At 38.8% G+C, this 26,750-nt stretch overlaps 2 protein-coding genes and 1 long non-coding RNA gene across 4 annotated transcripts in view; 1 reads left to right on the top strand and 2 right to left on the bottom strand.

Moving 5' to 3' along the window:
• The window catches only part of flt4 (fms related receptor tyrosine kinase 4), a 61,184-nt gene extending 59,806 nt beyond the window's left edge, over positions 1-1,378 (top strand). For both annotated transcript variants that reach the window (XM_058063205.1, XM_058063204.1), the window contains exons 29-30: positions 768-853; positions 937-1,378. In XM_058063205.1, the coding sequence (XP_057919188.1) occupies positions 768-853; positions 937-1,180 (330 nt within the window). In that variant the 3' untranslated portion in view covers positions 1,181-1,378. The remainder of the gene's footprint in view (positions 1-767; positions 854-936) is intronic.
• LOC131110272 (uncharacterized) overlaps positions 1-1,388 on the bottom strand; it is a 45,258-nt gene extending 43,870 nt beyond the window's left edge. The window contains exon 1 of the long non-coding RNA XR_009120865.1: positions 931-1,388. This is a non-coding gene — a long non-coding RNA (uncharacterized LOC131110272). The remainder of the gene's footprint in view (positions 1-930) is intronic.
• Positions 1,389-2,461: 1,073 nt separating this feature from the next.
• Positions 2,462-26,727, bottom strand: ergic1 (endoplasmic reticulum-golgi intermediate compartment 1). The gene is made up of 10 exons (XM_058063206.1): positions 26,581-26,727; positions 19,527-19,588; positions 16,018-16,090; positions 13,590-13,684; positions 10,443-10,567; positions 8,787-8,891; positions 8,424-8,484; positions 7,997-8,097; positions 6,095-6,217; positions 2,462-3,881 (listed from the first exon to the last, which is right to left on the bottom strand). The coding sequence occupies exons 1-10, from the start codon at positions 26,598-26,600 to the stop codon at positions 3,774-3,776; spliced, it is 873 nt and encodes a 290-aa protein (XP_057919189.1). The 5' UTR covers positions 26,601-26,727; the 3' UTR covers positions 2,462-3,773.
• Positions 26,728-26,750: the final 23 nt, after the last annotated feature.

Below are 26,750 nucleotides of genomic sequence, written 5' to 3'. Positions count from 1 at the left end.
CCTTTGGTTAGTGTGTCTTTTCATACGTTCAATTATTGGGTGGTCAACATGGCAATTTTAGGCAATTTTGACTTATTTTTCAGCGCACACAGAATATTGTGTTTTATGGTTATATAAACATGCGACGTAACAAAAGAAAGGTTAGACTCCCGTCTTTCATCAGGAAAAAAAAGCTTGTTTCTACCAGTTTCCGTTCTTTAGTAATCAGCAGTAGAACATAGGTAACTTTCAGGAAAATATCAGTTCCCGACTAAAAAGTTTCCGTTGTTGGAATTGGGCGTTATGGTTTGTATAAATGCACATCCTGTATATTAAATGTATGTCATATCACTCCCCCCACATCCCCCCACCCCCACCAGGATAACCAGACAGACAGCAGCATGGTTGTTATGTTGTTTCTACCAGTTTCCGTTCTTTAGTAATCAGCAGTAGAACATAGGTAACTTTCAGGAAAATATCAGTTCCCGACTAAAAAGTTCCCATTGTTGGAATTGGGTGTTATGGTTTGTATAAATGCACATCCTGTATATTAAATTATGTCATATCACCCCCCCCCCCCCCCCCCACCCCACCCCACCAGGATAACCAGACAGACAGCGGCATGGTTGTTATGTTGTTTCTACCAGTTCCCATTCTTTAGTAATCAGCAGTAGAAAATAGGTAACTTTCGGGAAAATATCAGTTCCCGACTAAAAAGTTCCCGGGCATTATAAATGTACATCCTGTATATTAAATGTATGCCATATCCCCCCACCCACCACCACCAGGATAACCAGACAGACAGCGGCATGGTTTTAGCCTCGGAGGAGTTTGAGAGACTTGAGCACAGGCACCGAGGGGCGGGGTCAAAAAGGTAACTAGGATATGATAACTAGTACTTAGTGTATTCACACTACTTAGTATACGTGTATACATGTTTTATGGTCCTACCGTCAGGCGCATGAGCAGCAGCAGCAGCACAGAACCTCTGACCTCCTCCCATGGTTCTCTGGGGCGAAGCTTTGGCGCCATCAGCTCCAGACATTGTCCTAACTTCTTCAGCCAGCTGTCAGGTCAGACCTTCTACAACAACGAGTACGGACACTTGTCCGAAGAAGGTTTCTGCGGCGGCGGTGGCGGCGGCGGTGACTTTTTCTCCCCGCTAAACACCCCTTCTTGTTTGGCCTCCTCCAATGTGTAACCTTTCCAGAAAGAAGAACAGCTTAAGGTTAAGGAGTTAAATGGTGAATATACCTGAGTTGACATTGTGCCTGACATTCCTGCAAACAGCCACTGGGTGGCAGCAGTGTGACTTTAAAGCAAACCAAGTATTTTCTTACATTTATACTGTATATTTTTATCTTTTGTATTCACTGCCTTGTTAGGGAAGATATAAAGAAATTATCTCCTCACTTTGTGTTTGTTTCAAGTGTATTTTTAGAATGTGTGTGTGTGTGGAGAGGGTGGGGGTGACTGGAAAAACAGCTGTGTGCCACAAATGCCCCCCCTTAAGTGTTATCCTATTAAAAAACACACAACTCCTGTCATGGTCCATGCAGCTTAACCTGATTGCAGTGTCATCGCGCGGTGACGGAGGCCACCTGAGGGATGCAGAGTGAACAAAAGGGGCTGAGTCATGAGCCATGAGGTTCTTATCAGCGCTACATGTATACTCATAGCGACTAGCTTATCACTTTCTTATGAGCTGACATCACACATGACGACCTCTGCTGTAAATGAGGTGTCTTGGTGCAAGGTCCACTTCACACAAATAAGTACACATTTACAGGCACATGAAAGGACGGCGAAAAGGTTCGATTTCTTTTTGTCTATTTTTTCCCATTCAAAAACAGGAGCTCAGTTCGGCTACTAAGCTTTTTATTAACAAACACTACAAAAAAAGTACCATGTTGTAACTTTGTTTACCTGATATTGAGAGCCAATACATAACAGAAACATTCATTCATTTTCTACCGCTTATCCACATTCATACCTGCAAACATGCAAACGCCACACAGAGATGGCTGAGAGTGGGGAAAGACAAAATAACTAGCCAAAAAGTTACCACTTCCACACAAAATAAGAGGAGAACTCATTCATTCATTCATTTTCTACTGCTTAGCCTCACGAGGGTCACGGGGGTGCTGGAGCCTGTCCCAGCTGTCTTCAAGCGAGAGGCGGGGTAAAGCCTGGACTGGTCGCCACCCAGCCAATCACAGGGCACATATAGACAAACAACCATTCACACTCACATTCATACCTATGGACAATTTGGAGTCGCCAATTAACCTAGCATGTTTTTAGGAATATTGAAGGAAATCGGAGTACCCGCAGAAAACCCATGCATGCACGGGAAGAACATGCAAACTCCACACAGAGATAGCAGAAGGTGGAATCGAACTCAGGTCTCCCGGCTGTGCGGCCTGCACGCTAAACACTCACTCACCGTGCAGCCGAGAACAGAAACATGTCAAAATAAATATGATTTTCATTAACAATCTGTCAAGAACTTCATTGGCACCTTTACATTACATTACACAGAATTTCAATACAGAACTGTAAAACGGGAATAAAAAGGTAGACGTACTCTATGTCCATATGAATGTTAACCAAAACAGCAGCAAAATGCCTGAGAAAAATAAAAACGGGAACATTCTTAACAAGAATAAAGGAGTTTGCCACAATGTCAGTACTTTTCAGTCATTTTCCTGCTTTAAATTGTTGCATTTTTGCAGCAATATTACTACTTTCTCAGTAAACGTGACTATTCCCCATATTGTACTTTATTCCTGTAAAATCAAAAGTTCATCAAAGTGTGACCCTAAAACACAAAGGTAAAAAAGACAAAAAAAACACATACATGAGGTCACTTTTTTTTTTTAACTATTTAAAAAGGACATTGTTGGATGGCAGTATTGTCGTCGCTTGTAACTGTTAAATTAATTTCCGCTATCCAGGATTAAATTTAATTATTTTTAGAGTTAAGTCTTATACTGCTGACACTATTTAGCCTTAAAGTTCTATTTTTTCTAAACTTAAGAAGTCAAAAACTTACCACTTCCACACTAGATGGGATGAGAGATTTTTTTTTTTTAATGTAAGGTAAGCTAATGTCCATTCTCAAATCACAGTATTAATATTTGACCTACTCCAAGTACTTGAGGTAATGTTTGTCTGTTGAAACGATGGAAAATCGTAAATAACTAATAAATAATATAGTAATAATAACTAAAAAATGTGTGGGTTTGAATGAGTGAATAAATTTTATGAAAAAATAGGATATTGCGAGCGACGACTGTATTGTTCTGGTGGAACGTTCTAAAAAGGACACAGTGATCATCAGTGTAATGTATATAATGTAAGGGGAGAGGATGGGTGTAAAAAACGGTATTTTTTAGTTTTTCGTTTTAGTGACAGGCAGTCGAAAAAATAGCGAAGATGTGTTTGCCTTAAAAATATATAATTGAAATTTTTTTTTTAAAGAAATAAAAATAAAAATCAATTTCATTGTAAAAAAAACATCAATTTCAGTACATTTTTGCTCCCTTGGCTGACCCCCCCGACACACTCTGAACTTGGACATGTGATAGTCAGCAACCGGGGGGAGGGGTGTCAGTAACCGAGATGGAAAGCGTGTAGCCTGATAGTGAGATCCCCACAGTGCCGGAACCCCTTCCATGGTCACCGTGATACCTGGATTTAGCTAACAGGCTACTTTGCACTTATAAATAAGTCATGGGTGAGGGGTCGGGGGGGTGGGGGTTGGGGTTGGGGGAGGGCTGTTAGTGTCGTCCTCAGGACATCTTTCCAATCTGAATCTTCTTCCAAGCCTCGGATGCGGTGAATATGCAGGAGTCGATGATGCCCGCCACCGTGAATGTCCCACCCACGATGGCGCAGATCTACACACACACACACACACACACACACACACATAAACAGTGATAGGATCTGTCAGTTTTTGACTGCTAGTAAACTGCCTTGGTACCCGTGTTAAGTGCATGTAATCGCACGCAAGAATGCAAGCAAAGAGTTGACTCACGAGTGTCGACTCATGAGTCATAAGCATCGTCATCGCCAGCTTTTTAAGTTGCGTGAAACCAAAAACAACACAATGAGTGGAGCAATTTAGTCCTCGCAACTTTGTGGCACGTAAGCAGGAATATGTACAAATAACACAATATAGTATACAGTATCAGGTGATTAATATTCATGAATACAAAATGATGTTACTATCCAATAATCTGGCTCCATCAGCGTTACAGCATCAATTAATAAACCATGGTTGAATACAGGCTATTATTGGATTAAGAAATGCATATTTACATAGATTTGACTTATTCTTGGAAAAAAAACCTTAAACTATATTATGGAAAGCAGGAAGTGAACAAATATAACAGTTACTGATTGTAAAAGTACCACATGAAAGGGTAGGATTTAATAAGCTTTGCTTCTTCCTACTCCTTTTGGACATGTGGAACTGTGAACTGATTATGTGATGCATTCAATTGTAATCTGATGCATGTTCAAATGAAATAAAACCATTACCATAAAAATGGCTAAATAAAGCAAACTATAAATAAAAGGCAAAAGAAGCATTCTAATTGTGAATGTGGTATTCTACATTGGCCACTAGGTGTCAGTAATTGTTTGCCATGACCAGAACAGGCGTTTACTGTGAACATCTGACATCACTTCCTGTCTCCCATGGGAGCACATTTACTGTGACGCACACGAGCAGGAGAGTTATTATCATTTTAAAAGGGCTTATTTACTATTAATATGTAATTTACTATTATTATGTATGTAATTAATGTCATTAAGTATGAATGAGACTGTGATGTGATTGTTTGCCAATATGTGGCCTGTGTACCACGCCTCTCGCCCGAAGACAGCTGGCATAGACTCCAGCACGCGACCCTTGGAAACACGCTATCCATAAAAAAACATCCGTTATGTCTTATTTTCTCTGGCTATTGCTACTATTTCAGGCAATACAGTTGTAAAGGTGACTATAGGGGTGTTATATCATGTGTACAGGTCTCTAATATAAAAAAAAAACATATTTAGAAGCTGATATACAGGTTTTCTATGCCATAACTATGAAAATATTCAATTAATTAATTAGCAGTTAATTAATTAGCAGTTAATTAATTGGTAGTAAATTAATTCACAGTTAATTAATTCGCAGTTAATTAATTTACAGTTAATTAATTTGCAGTTAATTAATTCGCAGTTAATTAATTCATAGTTAATTAATTCATTGTTATTTAATTAGCAGTTATTTAATTAGCAGTTATTTAATTAGCAGTTAATTATTCATTCATTCATTCATTTTCTACCGCTTTTTTCCTCACAAGGGTCGCGGGGGATGCTGGAGCCTATCCCAGCTGTCTTCGGGCGAGAGGCGGGGTACACCCTGGACTGGTCGCCAGCCAATCACAGGGCACATATAGACAAACAACCATTCACACTCACATTCATACCTATGGACAATTTGGAGTCGCTAATTAACCTAGCATGTTTTTGGAATGTGGGAGGAAACCGGAGTACCCGGAGAAAACCCACGCATGCACGGGGAGAACATGCAAACTCCACACAGAGATGGCCGAGGGTGGGGACCGAACCCTGGTCTCCTAGCTGTGAGGTCTGCGCACTAACCACCAGACCGCCGTGCCGCCAGCAGTTAATTCATTAGCAGTTATTTAATTAGCAGTTATTTAATTAGCGAAAATTGACTTTGGTCTGAAACCAATTAACCGCAATAAGAGGGACAACTAAGTCTCCAAATTTGAGTTATATGGTTTTTCTTTGGACAGGAACAATGGTTGAATAAAATAATGACTAAATACCTCGCTTTTCAAAAAGTTTTTCAAAAAAGTAACATAAGTTAACATAAGCAACAATACATAGTCAAAAGAATGCAATCCAATGAAAAGCATGTATTGACAAATTGTCTTTGGACATCATGTTGTACTTATCAGCACGTAGACGCTCCACTGGCTCTCCCAGAGTGTTGCTATTTGTTTACTGTAACACCTTAAAGGTCTTCAATGTAAATAAAGTGACTTTTGGATTCGTTTCCCGCTATGAAAGCCATGCTAGAGTGACTCACGGTGGTGATGAAGCGATAAAGAGGTTGCCTCCTCTCTGTGTATTTCACTGTGATTGGACTGAGGTCGTAGCGAAACCAGATGGCCGGTATGATCCTGCCCGTGTGGCTGTAGGCGACGTATTCCTGCAAAGGGACACAGCCAAAGCATACTTGTTAGAAGCAGGACGACTTTTTTTTAACCAGGAGTGTCAAAACGAGCCCGAATGATCGGGTAATCGCATTCTTATCTTGCGGCTGTGTCACTTATGAGTCATAATAGTAACGTATTCTGATAAAAACTCACCATATATGATTCATTAAGAAGGAATCTTAACCAAAAGCAGATGAGGTACCATATGAGGTCAAAAAAAAAAACAATAGTACACATTTATGATGGCCTCAGAATACTCTACAACCTGCACTGTGATGACACTTAAAGTGTCCATGGTTGTTTCCGCCCACCAGGAATGATTTACCAGGAAAGTGTGCACATCAAGAGAATCAGTTTGCCTGTCAAGTCAAGTCCGAAATCAAGGGTATAAAAGTAAAAGTATAAAAGTATAAAAATACCAAAATGGAAAAAGATACAAAAATACCATGACCTAGTAATTTGCAAATTAAATTACTTTCTCCTCTGTATCATGTTGCTACACGCCGGTGGTGGGTGGAGGCGGGGCCAGTAACATACACAGCATGCATAAGAATGGAACGTAGTATCTATTAAATTAGTATATTGCAATATATTGTCATATTTTTTAATTACACTTGCACTTGAAAAGTAATGGGTCGTATGGTTAGCGCGCAGACCTCACAGCTAGCAGACGCGGGTTCAATTCCACCCTCCGGTTACTCCGGTTTCCACCCACATTCCAAAAACATGTTAGGTTAATTAGCGGCTCCAAATTGTCCATAGGTATGAATGTGAGTGTGAATGGTTGTTTGTCTATATGTGCCCTGTGATTGGCTGGCCACCTGTCCAGGGTGTACCCCACCTCTCGCCCAAAGACAGCTGGGATAGGCTCCAGCACCCCCGCGACCCTCGTGAGGAAAAAGCGGTAGAAAATGAATGAATGAATGAGTTCTCCTCCTATTTTGTGTGGAAGTGGTAACTTATGTCTTACTTTCTCTGGCTATAGCTACTATTTCAGGCAATACAGTTGTAAAGGTGACTAAAATGGGCTGCACGATGGTCTAGTGGTTAGCACGCAGACCTCATAGCTAGGAGACGCGGGTTCAATTCCACCCTCGGCCATCTCTGTGTGGAGTTTGCATGTTCTGCCCGTGCATGTGTGGGTTTTCTCCGGGTACTCCGGTTTCCTCCCACATTCCAAAAACATGCTAGGTTAATTAGCGGCTCCAAATTGTCCATAGGTATGAATGTGAGTGTGAATGGTTGTTTGTCCATATGTGCCCCGTGATTGGCTGGCGACCAGTCCAGGGTGTACCCCGCCTCTCGCCCGAAGACAGCTGGGATAGGCTCCAACACCCCCCGCGACCCTCGTGAGGAAAAAGCGGTAGAAAATGAATGAATGAGTTCTCCTATTTTGTGTGGAAGTGGTAACTTTTTTGCTTCTTATTTTGTCTCTCCCCACACTCAGCCATCTCGGTGTGGAGTTTGAAAAAAACTAAAAATGGGCTGCACGACGGTCTAGTGGTTAGCACGCAGACCTCACAGCTAGGAGACGCGGGTTCAATTCCACCCTCAGCCATCTCTGTGTGGAGTTTGCATGTTCTTCCCGTGCATGCGTGGGTTTTCTCCGGGTACTCCGGTTTCCTCCCACATTCCAAAAACATGCTAGGTTAATTAGCGACTCCAAATTGTCCATAGGTATGAATGTGAGTGTGAATGGTTGTTTGTCTATATGTGCCCTGACTTTGAATTCCCACGGTATGCAAACAGGAAAAAGGGAAGTATGACAGCACCTTGTTTGCCACCGTGTACTGGTAGGAGAACCTCTGTTTGCCCGACAGATCTTCATAAACGGTTGGAACAATCTTCAGGATGTAGTCATGTGACGCGAGCGCTGAAAGGGAAATGTAGGAGTTATAGCTTTTTATATTAAATTTTGGATTTTTTTTTCCATTCACTTAATTTGATAAAAATGTAACTATATTCAAAGAAAATGATGGCTATCAAAACAAATGATTCATATTATTATTACATTATTAACAGTATTAGTGACATCATTGTAAAACCACAATGCAACTTTCCTGCTGATATGCCAGCAGTTTGAATAAGTTTGCATCAAAACTGGATTCAATCAGCCATCATCCCATCTCGCTGAATCACATGACATCATATCACATGACATCACACCCTGTAATCATGATAATGTGTATAATTACGCACGATTAGAGGACAGCCTGTCAGCTCCACCTAAAGCATTGAACGCGCCTTGGACTTTTTGCACCTGCGTGACACACAAAGGAAGGGATGAGTAATTTTTTCAAAATTCTAAAACAGGGGAGTCCACTGAAGGATACAATGGCCAATTGGTTATGCTAAGAAGTTATAGTATATGTATTTAAAAAATAAATAGCCTGCACCTCAGCTTTGTGATATAGGTAAAAAAAAAAGTGCATTATTAGTACAAATTCTGCTTTCAATGCTCAAACTAATTTTTTGTAAAAAAAAAAAAAAAATATATATGTCTATTCAGATCATTTGTAACTGAAAAATTAAATATTGTGTGTTTTTGTGTGCAAAATCAACCTGAAGCTTTTCCCCAAAGGCCAGCTTGTGGATGATGTGGGTCATGTCGGGATTTTGGGGCTGGGCTGTGGCGCTGTGTGTGGACACGTGGAAGTTTCCTGGCACCTGATCACACATGCACGGGCAAATATTATAAATAGGGTATTCATCGGTTAAACCATAAACTTACTAGCCACAACAATTAGGTACTCTCACATAGTTAAATTACAGCCAGTATAAAAGCTGTACTGATGATGCACAGTTTGTGTTGTTGAGAAGAAGAAGTTGATGAGAAGTGAAACAAGACGTTAAAAACCAAAGCAAGTCCAGTCACTCAGTAAGACAATTTAATAATAATAATAATATGATGCCAATTCTTTCTGCAAACCACCTCTTTTGCTTTGGTCAATAAATCTAACTGGGCATTAAACAGTACTGTCATACCTGGTCGGGGTGGAAATAGTGCCTTAATTCCTTACGTCCTTAAGTCCTACTCCTGCTAAAGTTTGACCAAGTGGTCCAGAAATATGACCACACACTAGATGACTTCATAGACATCGACATAAGACAGTTTTGCACATGTCATTTAGCACTTTTAGAACTATTTTCACCAAATAAAAATGCATTAGTTTGTTGACAGTACACATAATTATGTATGGAAGGAGACTGTGGTTAACAAATAACACTTTGAGGGAGTCGGGAAAATTAAACGTTCGGACAACAAACCATCCTACTTGACACGGGTGAATGTGTTAAACGTACAACTGCTGGGTTAATGATTGTGTGGCTTTACGGAGACACTGACGCATGAAACGGTTAGACGACACGCTAGGGCAGGGGTGGGCAAACTACGGCCCGGGGGCCACATGTGGCCCACTAAGCGTTTGAATCCGGCCCGCCAGTTGCTTTCTAACTTTTAACATACATGCTGGCAACATGACTTGCAAGTCGGATGTCTTCTTCAGTAAAAAAATAATAATAATAAAAATAATAAAAAATTATTTTTAATGTAAAATTCAAGTTTGATGTGGTTTGATGTTTAAAGTGCTCTGGAAAAAAGGGATATATGGAACATATTTAAAACATATAGCTGACACGTTTACAGATAGAATTATACAAATAAGTACATAAATAAAATAAATAATAAATGTATAAAAATATAATAATTGATACATAATGTAATTAATCATAATAATATAATTATAATATATATAATAAATTATATATGTATATATATAATATGTAGATTAAATATAATATATAATATAATATAATATAATAAATAAAATTAGACAAATAATTCTAGGTGGACTGTTATACAAATACAAATATATACAAATAATATATACAAATAAGTAAATAAAATAAATAAATTAAATAATGTAAAAATATAATATCATATATTAAATATAATATATATAATAATACAATTAATATATATCATATAATTAATCAAAATATATAATAAATAAATAAAATTAGACAAATATTTCTAGGTGGACTGTTAGAATTATAAGCGTAAAATAATGTGTGTGTTATAAAAAATATATATTCTGGCCCCCCGCACAGTTTTGTTAACTCAGTGCGGCCCACGAGTCCAAAAGTTTGCCCACCCCTGCGCTAGGGGATTCATGAGGTCCAGACATCGGAAGCAACAAGTAGAAGTGCGGGATTTACTTTGTTGATGGTGAACTCTCCTTCGAAGCGGCAACCGGCTCCTTGGCTGAGAGGAACTTTCATCGAGTTGTCAATGTGGCCGACCTCATGGCGGCCCATCTCGTCTTGGATGTCCAACCCCACCACTGGAAGACAAGCGTGCAGTGTCCTGCTTAGGTTCTTTACAATCAATTCATAAAACATTAAAAGTACAATAATGACTACTGTATTGTTTAAGTGAATTATACCAAGAAATTAACAGCAGTTATGAAAAGTAGTGGCTATAAGGGGTGTAAGAAAATATTGTTTCGGCGATATATCGTGATACTTCGTATGATATCGATATTTTTAGGCATTTTTTACATTTTTGACTGTATATCAGGGGTCTCAAACACGCGGCCCGCGGGCCAAATGTGGCCCGCACGACACTACTTTGAGGCCCCCGCCTTGATATGAAAGTTTAATGTTAGTGCGGCCCGCGCAAGTTTGATATGGATTCTGTATGGTATCATGTACCCAGAAAAAATTATTACGTTTGATTAATGTTCATGTTAAAGGTTAAATAACTGTTAATAGTTATCCTCCCTATCCGTGTGGAAGTGGTAAGTTTTTGGCTATTTAAGTTTAAAGGAAATAACTTGAAGGCTACCGTTTAGGTGGCTAGCTCTCTAGTTTGCGAGTTAGCACGTGTCTCAAGACCCTGCAGTTGCGCAATATGTTGTAAATAAAAAGAGTATAAATGTGACTATAGTCGTGTTTTGTCATGTCTACAGGGCTCTAATAATGATTTGTTCATTTTAATCTGAAAAAAATAATTTGTCTACCCACCAACTATATGTGGTTTCTTAAGTTTTTATTATTTGCCGTTTTATTATTATAATTATATTTATTTATTTATTACTGATTGATTTTCTTTATTCTTGATTTGTTTATTTTTCATCTTATTTTGTGTAGAAAAATAAAAAGTAAGATATTTGAGAACAGTGGAATGTTTTATCAGAGCTTTTATTGAAGAAAATCAAAACCAAAGCAAAGTTTATTAATTTTTCAGTTTTTAATAAATGCATTTTTTGGGGGGGAAACGACACAAACGACACGACACAAATCTCCGAGACTTAGCGAGACACCATGAGGACCTGCCGCTAGCAAGCAATGCGAAGGTCCTTTTGTATACTACAAAAGTAGTACTGTGATATTGCAGGTATTTTGTTTTTTAAATTGATATCACTATTTTGTTAAATAATGGTTATTTCAAGCATCCTAAAATGACTTTTTTACTGATGTTAGTTCCACAAAAATACTGTTCTAATGGTGGATAAGTCAGGGACTGTATACTCTGTATACATAATTTAATTTATGTTTTTTTTTTGTAAATTTAAAGCTGGATGTGAAAGCTTTATTTATCCAAATGCTACACTTTATGCTTTTACAGAGGAAAGTTTGTGATACAGCATTTCATACTGTTCTAATCAAATAAAAATATGTTTTGTAAGTGCATATTGCTGGTGTAATTAAGTTTATATATAATATATATATAATCAATATACTTGAGGAGAATAACTGCATGCTCACATCATCCGTGACTTGCTACTTCTCATAAAAACCATGTGTCTTAAAACCCGTTGAGGAAAATATTTTCCAGAATACGTGCCGAGTAGTTCAGTACATTTTACTAAATTTGACCCACGTGGTGACTAACGTGGAAATGTTTGACCCAACCCCCCCCCAACATCTCCGTTGTGTTTGTCCATCGTCACTAAACCACTATTCGTGTAGCACCTCCCTGCAGGCTAGTGAAGCAGTGGCCTATTTTCGGTGCCTGGCTATGTGTCGAGTGCGAGCACAGGTGGGATGTCTGCTAAAGACCTCCACATGCCGTACGTCTGACCTTTGACATGTGAGGCATGTTGGACACCCCTAACCCCCCCATCTGCTTCTTTTAATGGTGGTATCAAAATACAGCACAGAGATATATCAGGTCGTGTTTCTCCTTTTTAAGAGATTAAGAGTACCAAAAGTGAGTGTAGTGTGGGGGAGAAGAAGAAGATGATGATGATGATGTTATTATGAGGCATGTTCTGCTTTTCCAATTAAGTCATGCATCAATGCCTAGCAACATGCTAAAAGTCAGTTTAACTCTGGAACAGCAGATACAGAGGATGTTTTGACAATATTCTCCATAAGTGTGGAAAATACCACATTTTACATTTCAGACAGAAATGCCAGATGGTGTTATAGTTTGGATTATAGCCTAGCTTTTGTTTGGTGTGTTATGAGTGATCTTGTCATAACAGAAGGCCAGCAGCTGTTTTTTTCCGAATGCCAAAAATGTCTTCTGCAGAAATCTGGACCCAATCTTTCCACCATCGTTTGTGAGCATTGATTAAATCGGTGGGTTTGTATTACTAATGAATGTTTGAGTCTTCTAGTGGGCTTGTTGCAGGGGGAACTTTATGTCATAGACAGATGAGACAGTGAGGAAATCACAATGATACTTTATCCAGGACGCGTAAAACGAAAAAGCATGGCAAATGACGCTATAGACCAGGGGTGGGCAAACTTTTTGGGGGGGGGGGGGGGCAGACTATATATTTTACACGTAACAGTCCACCTGGTATTATTGTATCTGTAAAATTGTCATGCAATCTGCTATTATTATTTATTATTTTATATTTATATTTAAATATTTTAAAAATAATAAAATATTATAATAATTAAAATAAAATTAAAATAATAATTATTATATTATTATTATGTAAAATATGCAAATATAACAATATTATTATATATAATTAATATAATAATTAGCATTAATATAATAAATATAATAATCATAATAGTTATAATAATAATATAATAATTATTATTTAAATTTTTATTATTATTATGTGCTTGTGTCTCTTTTTTCAGGAGCACTTTGTAAACAACACACCATGTCAAACAACGAAATTGATACAACCATCAAAAGGTTGGCTCAGGCCATGATGCCAGGTTGTATGTTGAGTTTAAATGAAATACTTTTGAAAGATTGGGCGGGCCGTATTCAAACACTTGGCGGGCCGGATGTGGCCCCCAGGCCGTAGTTTGCCCACCCCTGCTATAGACAGTGCAAAACAGACAAAAAACAAGTAGAAAGAATATATGTGTATATATTGCGTATATACTCACAATCACAGTGTAAGTTTGGCAAACTGATGTTTAAACTCACTTCTATCTTCCCACCACTGTCTTTATCTGGGTCATCCACATACAGTTCGTTTACACTGCAAAAGCAAGAAGAACGCTGGTTACGGTCCGATAATACAATAACAGAAATTTCATACAGAATTCCAGCATGCACTACTGTCCAATGAAACACATGCTAATGTTATTAAAGTGAAGGAAGACAGTTTTTACACTTTTAATGTGTGAGATTATATATTATATCACCTCGTACTTCAATATGTGGGAAAAAAAAACCTTAAACTATATTAGGAAAGCAGGAAGTGAACAAATGTAACTGAAACAATTTTTAACCGAGTGGTTAGCACGCAGGCTTCACAGCTCGGAGACCCGAGTTCAAGTCCACCTTCTGTGTGGAGTTTGCATGTTCTCCCCGTGCATGCGTGGGTTTTCTCCGGGTACCTCCCACATTCCAAAAACATGCTAGGTTAAATGCTAGGTACGTACTTCGGTATGAGGTGCATTATTTAAAAAAAAAAAAAAAGAACTTAAACTGTATTATGGAAAGCAGGAAGTGAACAAATGTAACGGTTACTTTGTGGCACGTAAGCAGGAATATGTACAAATAACACAATATTGTATACAGTATCAGGTGATTAATATTCATGAATACAAAATGATGTTACTATCCAATGAAAAAACATATACGGTCATATCTGGCTCCATCAGCGTTAATTAATAAACCAATAATTAATTATTGGATTAAGAAATGCATATTTGACTTATTCTTGAAAAAAAAACTTAAACTGTATTATGGAAAGCAGGAAGTGAACAAATGTAACAGTTACTGATTGTAAAAGTACCAGATGGAGGGGTAGGATTTAATAAGCTTTGCTTCTTCCTACTCCTTTTGGACATGTGGAACTGTGAACTGATTATGTGATGCATTCAATTGTAATCTGATGCATGTTTAAATGAAATAAAACCATTACTATTGATAATTATGGTTTGATTATTATTACTATTTCCATTACTTTCTATTATCATCTGTGGAAAAAATCTTTTTATTCTGAAGAAACTGCAAATGATTGAAATTATTTTCATTGGACAGTAAGGCTTGCCTATGTCAGCACAGTAAATATACATTGATAACCATTGGGAATATATTGGAGCATTTGTGCGTCTGTGCCAATGTAATTTCCGTACCGTCACACCTCACTTCATGCCTTGCTTTATTACACATTACCTAGAGGTTGATGCACATACAAAGACAATTTCCTGTGACAAAACAGACTCCCGGCACAAAGCGTCAAAATGAGGGCAGTGACATTTGTGATGACGTTCAGGTGTCGGGTATTCCAGATTGCACGTTTTGTACGAGTGTAGCAACCAAGCGGCATCTTAGTGCATCTTGCTGCCATCCAGGATGTTACAACATATTCTTGTGTTTAGCAAAGTGCGATACCAGAGGTCTACATTAAAAACAAAAATTACTTGCCCATAAGGAATCCTTAAGGTGAAAACTACTTGCCTGAACTTGCCCCATGTAAAATGAAAAGACTGCCATAATGATATCATATAATTTTTGTGGCATCACATGAGAATCTCAAATAAAGATGAAATGATTATCATTTCTTGTGGTTGTTTTCGTACATAGATCATGATTAAATAGATCAAATTGTGAAGATGTATGTTAACATGGCATGCCATACTACCTTACACATCATAGTCGTAGTAAGCAGTGATATTTATAAGTTGTGCACATTTGTGTACTAGTAAAGTGTTTTTAATCCAGAAAAAAATGCTCAATTGTCAAACAATTTGTGAAGCAAAGGTGAGAAAAATAACTGTTAATAGTTATCCTCCCTATCCGTGTGGAAGTGGTAAGTTTTTGGCTATTTAAGTATAAAGAAAATAACTTGAAGGCTACCGTTTAGGTCGCTAGCTCTCTAGTTTGCGAGTTAGCATGTGTCTCACCGCTACATTTTGTAGCTTGTGCAAAAATCAGCACTTGGTATTGGATCTAATCGGTGGTGTTTCATTGTGACCGCTTCAAAGAATTGTTGAAGAATTAGACCATGTTGGCAGGGACGCCATGATAGATGTTTTCGTAGTCAAATGATCGCTGATTGGTTGATCGCGAACAAGAACGGGTGTGGGTAAAACGCGGATTGCGGTCTAAATAAACGATTCTGATTGGTGCATTTCAAGATTTGCAAGAATTGGTTTGCAAATTACCACTGGAATTACGCAGTCCGTGTTTTACCAACACCCAACAAGAACCGCTTTAAAAAAAAAAAACTTTTCGCAGTATGGCATGCCAAAGTGCACTTGCCCGACGGGAATATCACTGATTGGATTTACTTGCCCCAATTTTGTTTTAACTTGCCCCGAGCCATCGGTACATCGTTATTGTCGAGCCCTGGATACCTACATTTCAGTAGCTATGAATCCCGTCAACTCTGAGAGGAAGAGGAAAAGTATGAAGACGCAGCAGAGGATGGAAACTGCAGGGCAGAGGAGAAAAAAGTGTGAATGAGTACCTTCCTTTAAACACACAGAAAGGCAAACACCAACATCACATTTGGCAGTTCTCACATATTACATGACCGTTTTTGAAAAGATGATGCAAACCAAATGAGCTAGTCTGCTCCATGAAGGAAACGAAGTTGGACGTGTGGTGCTGACATGAAATCACAGAGGCTGTAAATAGTTTCTCTGAATAGCAGCTCTAATGGTGGTGTTAAGCTTGCTTTAACGCTGGTTTTTAAGACACCCTCCTCCATTAATTACACATGAAATGCCATCACAGCGGGACACCATGACGAAGCTGAACTCATTGACTCCTGCATATCTAAGCGTCTGGGGAGTTTTATTTCAAAAGTGAAACTAATCTAAGTGCATGTATGTTGTCATGTGTGTATCAAAATAAATAGCGAAGGAGCTGACGTGCTTGCACAAATGCGGTCTGACCGCTATGGTGAGAAGCCTCGGCCAGAAAGCTCTCGCTCAGCAGGTGAGGCGTGTTTATGTAGCAACCGTCTCCAAGGATCACAGTCACATGACCTTGCGGTTGGCAGGGCGTCACAGTCATACTTGTGGCTGTTAAAGGATCTGCTTTGGGTAATGTTTAACTGACAAACAACAATGTCACAATGACACACAAGCCAGTAATTCAGCTTGAAGTGAAGAGTCGAAGGCACTACGTACTGTAAAGTTATTCTTACTGGTTGGGGGGGGAGTGCGGGGGGGTACAGTTGGAAAAACTGACAAGCAAAGTGACATAACATGAGCTCATTTTTTTTTTCTTAGTGGACTCAAAAAGTGAATTCTTTAGCAGTTCTGCAAACAGAACCGTTTGACTCTGCTCAGCCCGAGGACCATTTTGAGCATCAGCTCGAGCAGGACTAACAAATATTATACATGTCACTGTGTCCACAGCTAAGGGGCGTGGCTCCGGAAGGCACTATAGTTGAAAACAGAGGTATTGTTCGAAGAAAATACAATACCCCCAAAGGAATGTGGTGCTAAAACAGACCAACAAGTGCGGCAGGGGTCAAATATGTCGCCTTTTGTCGTTTCTGGTCGCCTCTAAGAAAGCCGCCCCAAATATCGACAACAACTCACTTCCCTTTCGGACCAGACAGTAGATGGCGACAGGAAGGGTGGTGACTCGGCACAGGAACTACTTACATCCCTTTCCTCTTGGGTGGGAAATAGACATCTTTAGCAGCGTCCTTCCCCGTCATCCAGGAAGGTATTTGTAATGAGGACCACTTAAATATTATGTCATCAGGTCTTCATATGACTAGCCTTTTGTTCTTTGTGCTTTCATCATGTGACCGATATTAGAAAATGAGGAGCGCAAAATGTGTCATGGGATCTTCTGAAGTGGCGAAAAGTCAAGAAAAAAAAAAGGCAATGATTACATGATGACTTATTGGTGACAAAGACGGAATGTGGGTGGAATTATATTCAAAGATGCCTACGGCTGTCATTAACATTGTTGTCATACTAGCTGTGCTTAACAGGTACTACGCCATGCACACTGACTCAGACAGGATATCTATCCATCTATCTATCTGGGCGAGAAGGCACTTGAATCACAGCTGTCGGCGACATGAACACATTTATCTACATTTAATTCTTTATGCATTTCAATTAAACCATATTTTATATTTTTTATATTTTCCTGGTGGGCTGCACAGTGGTCGAGTGGTTAGCACGCAGACCTCACAGCTAGGAGACCAGGGTTTAATACCACCCTCGGCCATCTCTGTGTGGAGTTTGCATGTTCTCCCCGTGCATGCGTGGATTTTCTCCGGGTATTCCGATTTCCTCCCACATTCCAAAAACATGCTAGGTTAATTGGCTAGATTAAATGTGAGTGTGAATGGTTGTTTGTCTATATGTGCCCTGTGATTGGCTGGCGACCAGTCCAGGGTGTACCCCACCTCGTGAGGATAAGTGGTAGAAAATGAATGAATGAATATTTTCATTCATTGGTATTGTAGAGCAGGGGTCTCAAACACGCGGCCCGCGAGTCGTAGTTTGAGGCCCCCGCCTTGATATGAAAGTTTAATGTTAGTGCGGCCCGCGCAAGTTTGATATGGATGCTGTATGGTATCATGTACCCAGAAAAAAATATTACGTTTGATTAATGTTCATGTTAAAGGTTAAATAACTGTTAATAGTTAACCTCCCTATCCGTGTGGAAGTGGTAAGTTTTTGGCTATTTAAGTTTAAAGGAAATAACTTGAAGGCTACCGTTTAGGTCGCTAGCTCTCTAGTTTGCGAGTTAGCATGTGTCTCAAGACCCAGCAGTTGCGCAATATGTTGTAAATAAAAAGAGTATAAATGTGACTATAGTCGTGTTTTGTCATGTCTACAGGGCTCTAATAATGCTTTGTTCATTTTAATCTGAAAAAAATAATTTGTCTACCCACCAACTATATGTGGTTTATTAAGTTTTTATTATTTGCCGTTTTATTATTATTTTTATATTTATTTATTACTGATTGATTGATTTTCTTTATTCTTGATTTGTTTATTTTTCATCTTATTTTGTGCAGAAAAATAAAAATTAAGATATTTGAGAACAGTGGAATGTTTTATCAGAGCTTTTCTTGTAGAAAATCGAAACCAAAGCAAAGTTTATTCATTTTTCTGTTTTTAATAAATGCGTTTTTTTTGTTTTTTTGAAAACCTGATGCAGCCCAGTCTCGCCCAGACCCTAGCTCCAGTGGCCCCCAAGTGAATTGAGTTTGAGACCCTCGTTGTAGAGTATTTTACAATACCAATGTATTGTAGAATACTTCTTAATGGCATATTTTTGTATTTTCCTTACCATTTTTATGCCTGAAAATACTTAATTACAGGCAAATAACACATTTTACCTAAATATGCATTTTTTTAAATCTTCTAATTGATCTTTTCAACCACAAAAAAGAACAATTTAATAATGAATATACATATGTATACCTACCATGATAGTGTGAAGCTGCTAAAGTGATTCCTCTCATAATAACAATATATATCGCAATATATATTCTTTGCCATGTAAATAATAATAAAACCATGTTAGAACAGTTACAAACTGACATCGTCTGGATCCTTTAATAGTTCTTTGTCGGAGTTAGTGAGAGATGTGCGATTCTCTGCTGAAACACTCGGGGCGATGTTTTTTCAACCACAACTTTTGTTAATCTTTGTCGCAAGCGAACAATGGCAATTAAAGAGAGACATGGATTGTTATTAGAGCTCACTGGAAATAATGAATGCAATTAACAGTCACTTCTACTGTAATGTACAGCCTCTGTTAGAGTTAATAGAAATACTTTGATTTCCACACCGTGTTGCTTTACTGTTTCATCACCATATGCCTACGATTCTACAGTGGACAAATGATCTCACAAAAATAACAAATTATTGGTTTGCACTCACTGAACGCTCCTGTGTAGGTGGGCTGGGTGAGATCTTTTGGTACTTTCCTGTAGATGTCGAATCTGAGAAGAGAAAGGAAGAAGGTGGAAAGAGAGGTGAGGGGGAGTGGGAGAGAAAAAAAAAGATTGAAAAGGTAAACACTACGTGCAGAGAAGGGAAGCACACTTTGTACCCATCAGGCTGTGCGATATTACAGAGGAGTGCTGGAATGTTAGCTCTGGAAGACAGCCATTAGTTATGCAGGCCCAGGCAGACGACTGCAACACACCCAAACACAGGCCTAATGTCTGCAGTGTATTTCTGACCTGACCTTAATAAAAGGTCTCTTATTTTTTTATAATTTTGCAATGTTTTTCAAATTTATTTTTGCTGTAATTTGACTTCCCCCGACTGAGAATAAACATGGTCTGATGTCGTCATTGTCTGCATATTGCTAACATACTGATTAAAATACGCCAGTCCACCATGTTGTTTCGTTTTATTAACATTGAGTGCCATTGCAGTTGTTCTGAAAGATCATTTTTGGGGGGAACGCACAGTTGGGCCGCACAGTGAACTGTGGTTTGCGCTAGAAGATCCAGGTTCGATTCCACGCTCGGGTATCTTTATGCATGTTCTCCCCGTGCGTGGGTTTTCTCCGGGTACTCCGGTTTCCTCCCACATTCCAAAAACATGCTAGGTTAATTGGCGACTCCAAATTGTCCATAGGTATGAATGTGAGTGTGAATGGTTGTTTGTCTATATGTGCCCTGTGATTGGCTGGCCATCAGTCCAGGGTGGACAGGTGGGATAAGCTCCAGCATCCCCGCGACCCTCTTGAGGGCCTGGAACCAATTCATTGCAATAAATAAAAAAGGACAGTATATCTTATATTTAAACCAGTGCCTCTCAAATAGTGGGGCAGTGGTACTTTATATGTTAGTGCGGACCTGCCAACATGTACACATTTTTTGTACACTTATGCTTCACAACTCTCCATTTTCTTGTATTTTCTAGGTTCAAGTATAAAAATACCAAAATAGAAAAAGATACAAAAATACCATGACCTAGTAATTTGCAAATTAAATTAAATTCTCATCTGTATCAGTAGCTGGTTGTTTGTCTATATGTGCCCCGTGATTGGCTGGCCACCAGTCCAGGGTGGACAGGTGGGATAGGCTCCGGCATCCCCGCGACCCTCTTGAGGGCCTGGAACCAATTCATTGCAAGGAAGGACAGTATATCTTATATTTAAACCAGTGCCTCTCAAATAGTGGGGCAGTGGTATTTTATATGTTAGTGCGGACCTGCCAACATGTACACATTTTTTGTACACTTGTGCTTCCAGGGTGTACCCCGCCTCTCACCTGAAGACAGCTGGGATAGACTCCAGCATGCCATTGTGAGAATAAGCGGTTTAGAAAATGAATGAATAATGCAAATGTACCTAAGATTTCAATCTGGCCTTGGGTTATTCAGTACTTTATGACTCATTAATAACCCAAAAAAAGTGTCCAAAAGCATATAAAAAGGACAACAATTCAAACTTTTTCAACAAGTCGTCAGCGAGCGGTGAATCAGAAGCGAAGAGTCATTACCAAGTGACACATTCAGCTCTTCTGAAGTAATGTTATTTAAACCTATTTGAGGAGCGAAGAGGAGGGAAAATGTGCGATTCAACACCATAACTATTTAGGTGAATGAGCTAACATGTCCTTTTTGGGCAGTGATACATTTTTTGACCTAAACTGAACCACTGACAGCACAGAACCTCTCACACTCCTTCCTCATCTCTTACTAAAACAGTCACATCTGTTGACATTTCTTCCACAGCGAGCTGCCAGTGAAATCATCACCGTTGAGGCAATGCTGGGTGGGGGAGGAAGCGGTAGGGAGTTGCTTCCTGTCCAGCCCGATCCCTGCTACTTCACTTTGTTTTTTCTTCTCTTTGCCAGTAGGGTCCAAGCTTGGGTCCATTCAGGCTTTTTATTCGGTCACTTCCACTCAGAATTTCCTGTTCTTGGGTCAAACCGCATTGAGTGGCGTCACAGAGAAGAAGGAAAATACTGACAATTTTTTAAAGATCCTCATGAAGTATATAAAGCAGGGATATAGACTTGTTTAACTGGTGTTAAATGCCTAGCAACACATCTCATATCACTTTGATGCAAATTATGATCCCACTTTTCACCGTGAATGTTGAAAGAAAAAGTGGCATAAAAAAAAATACTGAAGATGACATTTGATGGTATTTCAAAATATTTACATAACTGATGCAGCTATCACCAGACCGCCTACGCACCCCGTAGCTGAGCCACAAACCTGACCAGGGTTACCGTTTCCTCTACTGTCGCAAACTAAATTGATATGCTTGGTGGTAAAGTTTCATTATTATTCACAGCACAGATGCCCAAACTTTTTCCACCGAGGAGTACACACTGGAAAATGATAAAAAATGATTTTAAAAAATGATAAAAACTTTTTTTGTGAACCAACAAACATTTATGATAGCCTTATGGGTGAAAAATGTTTTATTAGTACTAAATATAATAGTTGTTTTTTTTCCTAAGTATTTGAATTCCCTTCTCAAATAATGTTTCTAAATATATGCATAATAAATAAAAGTATTTTTAGTTTTAAACTCTATGCAACTAAAATGACATTATTTTTCTTCATAATATAACAACTTTATTCTTGTGAAATTGTGACTTTTTTCTTGTTAGAACTTTTATCTCTGAATATTTTCCTAAAATTATATATTATAATATAAAATTATTATATTTTAAAATTATATTTTATTTTATAATATTTTATAAAATATTTTTAATATATTTTTTCTTCATTTTTGCTGTTGTTTTTTTCCCCCAACTGGTTCAACTTTCTTCATGTAAATTGTCTCCTTGTAATCTTGACTTTTTCCCATAATATTGTCACGTTATTATTATTACAACATAACATATCTGCAACCTAATTTTGGAAAAATTACTATTATTATTACTATATATGAAAAATTACTATTATTAATCTTTTTTTAAATACATTGATGTAATTGTCTCATAATATTACGGTGTTCTTGTAAAATTGCTACTTTTTCTTGTTAGATTACAACCTTTATCTCTTAATATTTTTACTCTATGTTAAACTGTAAATCATATTTTTGTGTCACAGGCCAATTTAAAAATTAAAAAAAAAACAGTCACATGTCACATATAGCCCTCCCAAGGCCATACTTTGGACACCCCTGCTCTTCAAACTAGAGATTTCTCCAAACGAATGAAAATGCCCCACAGCGATCTGAACGGATTGTGAAGTTTTGTGCAAACACCCTAATGGTCCACAGTAAAACAGTGTGTGTTACACAATGAATGTGTCACACGACTCCATCATATGACACGTTCGTCACGTAACAAGCGCAGGTGTCCTAATTACGCATTTTTGGCATCACCGTCACTTCATGACTGTGTGTACTGGTTGCGTTCTACAACTTTTTACACCTTTCTACAGCTTTTTATTGCACAAGGAACCTGGGATAGATACCTCATAACATTGCAGCAGAGCTGTGCGTGATTTTACTAGGTTAATTGGCGACTCCAAATTGTCCATAGGTATGAATGTGAGTGTGAATGGTTGTTTGTCTATATGTGGCCTGTGGTTGGCTGGCGACCAGTCCAGGGTGGACAGGTGGGATAGGCTCCAGCATCCACGCAACCCTCTTGAGGGCCTGGAACCAATTCATTGCAATAAATAAGGATAGTATATCTTATAATTAAACCAGTGCCTCTCAAATAGTGGGGCAGTGGTACTTTATATGTTAGTGCGGACCTGCCAACATGTACACATTTTTTGTACACTTATGCTTCACAACTCTCCATTTTGTTGTATTTTCTAGTTTCAAGTATAAAAATACCAAAATAGAGAAATATACTCCCCGCAACCCTTGTGAGGATAAGCAGTAGAAAATGAATAAATTTTTTTTAGGTGTTGAACTTGCGCTAGTGTAATTATCACAATGGCGATAAAGATCAGATTTGAATTGTTCGAACGCGCTTAGTAGTACACTATTTCAAGAGATTGCACCTTTGATAGGCTCGTTCATTTCCTCCCCTTGGAGGACACTATGTAATCATGAATATTAATGTTGACTCGAAGAGGTCATCCTTGACGCTTGTAATTTCCTGAATTGTTGTCAGCACGTCTGCCTCGCTCCGTCACGCCTCCCCACAAGACCTCAAAATGTTTAGTAATTAGCGAGAACACCGTGTACCGTCCACCCTCTGCTGACCCCAAGAAATGAAACACACAAGGTTGCTTTTTAAAGACAAAATCTTACAAAAAAAAAAACATATGAAGCACATGACTCATAGTGAGTCAGTTGTTCATGAGTCCTCCTCGAACTAACACATCGCTTATGATTTAGGCTGCAACATTGGAAGTTACAATTAAAACCATAGTTATAAATGTGTGCATGGCTGAAGACTCAGTCTATAATAAACAAAGTATAAACAAGCACATAAACAATATTTCCGGTTTGGCTGGCTCCCAAAGCAAAAATGCGAGTGCAATGAGGGCAAGACAAAAATACAAGAGACTACCATAATTAGCTATCATAGCACATACTTATGCAAAATATATTTTCTAAGCTGCGGCGTAATTAAACCATTACATGAAAATTGAGCGTGTATCTAAAGCCTCATTCTCACTAATGCTCATTTAATTTAGCACTACTCTAATGCTGGCTATAAAAGCCACCAGTATCATATTGTTAGAGTAGAATACATAATCATTTTCCATAATATTTTATTCATAGGGATGGAAATATCATCCATTCATTCAATGGCTAGTTAAAAATGTGTCTGTGTTGAACTGACAGTGTCCAACCAGCAGAGGCGCTGTTGATTGGGTCATTCATTCATTTTCTGCCGCTTATCCTCACAAAGGTCGCTGTCTTCAGGCAAGAGGCGGGGTACACCCTGGACTGGTCGCCAGCCAATCACAGGGCACATAGTGAGTCATTAGTGAGTCTTAAGGTACTGAATAATCCAAGGCCAGATTGACATCTTTTTACATTTCCAACAATAGGTACATTTGTATTATTCATTCATTTTCCAAACCGCTTATCCTTACGAGGGTCGCGGGCATGCTGGAGCCTATCCCAGCTGTCTTCCATTGAGAGGCGGGGTACATTCTGGACTGGTCGCCAGCCAATCACATATAGACACATATGTACAAAAAATGTGTACATGTTGGCAGGTCCGCACTAACATATAAAGTACCATTGCCCCACTATTTGAGAGGCACTGGTTTAAATATAAGAAATACTGTCCTTCCTTATTTATTGCAATGAATTGGTTCCAGACCCTCAAGAGGGTCGCGGGGATGCTGGAGCCTATCCTACCTGTCCACCCTGGACTGGTGGCCAGCCAATCACAGGGCACATATAGACAAACAACCATTCACACTCATTCACATTTATACCTATGGACAATTTGGAGTCGCCAATTGGTAATGGTAATGGATTTATTTAATTTGAACATGCATCAGATGACAATTGAATGCATCACATAATCAGTTCACAGATCCACATGTCCAAAAGGAGTAGGAAGAAGCAAAGCTTATTAAATCCTACCCCTCCATCTGGTACTTTTACAATCAGTAACTGTTACATTTGTTCACTTCCTGCTTTCCATAATACAGTTTAAGGTTTTTTTTTTCTTTTTTTAATAATGCACCTCGTACCGAAGTACGTACCTAGCATTTAACCTAGTTTTTGGAATGTGGGAGGAAACCCACACATGCACGGGGAGAACATGCAAACTCCACACAGAAGGTGGAATTGAAATCGAGTCTCCTAGCTGTGAAGCCTGTGTGCTAACCACTCGGTTAAAAATTGTTTCAGTTAGAACAGTAGTTCCCAAACTTTTCACAGTCGAGTACCTCTTCAGGCATCTGCCTGGAAGTCATGTACCCTCCACCCCACACACACACCTGCACACTTAAACACAAACCCCACTTTAGGAACCTCTGGGTTAAGATGTTTATGTTAGAGTCAGACCTCCTGAATCAAATTAATGACACTAACCAAGGTTCCACATTGATTCGTGTCCCCCATTGAGGTTGTTCAAAGCATCTTTGTTGTTTTCTTCATAGTCTATCATTATATTTCAAGTTCCCCCATAACACCTCAACCCTCTAGTCTAAACAATCAAATGAGTTGTGTTCAACCGACAGGTTCCTCTGCATTTAGCGTCTCTGAGAAAGTACATTTTTGAGCGGTTCACGGAACTGAACATCCTGTGCTGTGCATCACATCATTCTAGGAAAGTGTACGCTTCAACCTATGGCGCAACCGACAGTATGGCGTGACACACTCTGCTGAAACTAATTAATTGGTCAATAGGGGGTCTGTCGGAGTGTGGCAATGCAGGTTTTGTGTAATGGGTCTGCAGAGAGTCTAAACAGGATATGACAAAAGGATAACCTTTATGCAGGTTCTAATCAGGTTCTAATCATATAGTCTTTGTGTGATAATCCTTAAACAGTTGAATGCAATGTAATTAAGGTGTGCATTTTTCTAAATTCATGCAATAATTAGGATTTTGATTATGACTTAATGTGTTAATTGTGTTGGCAGTGCCAACAGCTTTGTATGAGTGTCTGGTGCTCTGGTATCAATGGAGAGGCATTGCAGTTGCAACAAATGGACTGTCTGCTGCTGGGGAATCATTAATGTGTATTAGGGGACTTTTTTATACTTTAGTTAATGAGTGAATTCACACCAGACACTCACTGTGTGCTACATGTGCAGCCTAGCAAGCAGCATTAGCTACCAAACACTGAGGCGAGTCAAATGAGTTTCTCCACGCCTAATAAAAATAATAAAGGGTTATGGGGAATGTCAATAAGGAGGATAAATAGGAGATTCTGTGAAAAACAACCAAACATGTAACAATGAAGCCTATTCATGCCAGATGTTGACCACCGTAACAACTTTACCTCGCTCATTACTCACCGCTATAGTCACCCACAGCTGAATGGATGCTAACTTCCAAAAAGAAGCCGGAAGGCCCGTACTCACCTCCTAACATCGAAAGGCATGATGCTTGCACGGTTTGTGGCTTGATTCAGGGCCAAAATCACAGCGACCACACGGTTCTTCTCAAAGCTACCGGTTGTTCATCGGTACCGGGTTGACGTCAGCTTAGGACGCTTAGCACAATGTGATTGGTGGAGAGATACTTCCGGTTT

The sequence above is a fragment of the Doryrhamphus excisus genome, chromosome 23 (assembly GCF_030265055.1).
Source record: "Doryrhamphus excisus isolate RoL2022-K1 chromosome 23, RoL_Dexc_1.0, whole genome shotgun sequence".
Lineage (NCBI taxonomy): Eukaryota > Metazoa > Chordata > Actinopteri > Syngnathiformes > Syngnathidae > Doryrhamphus > Doryrhamphus excisus.
This window is presented reverse-complemented; position numbering and strand designations above follow the sequence as displayed.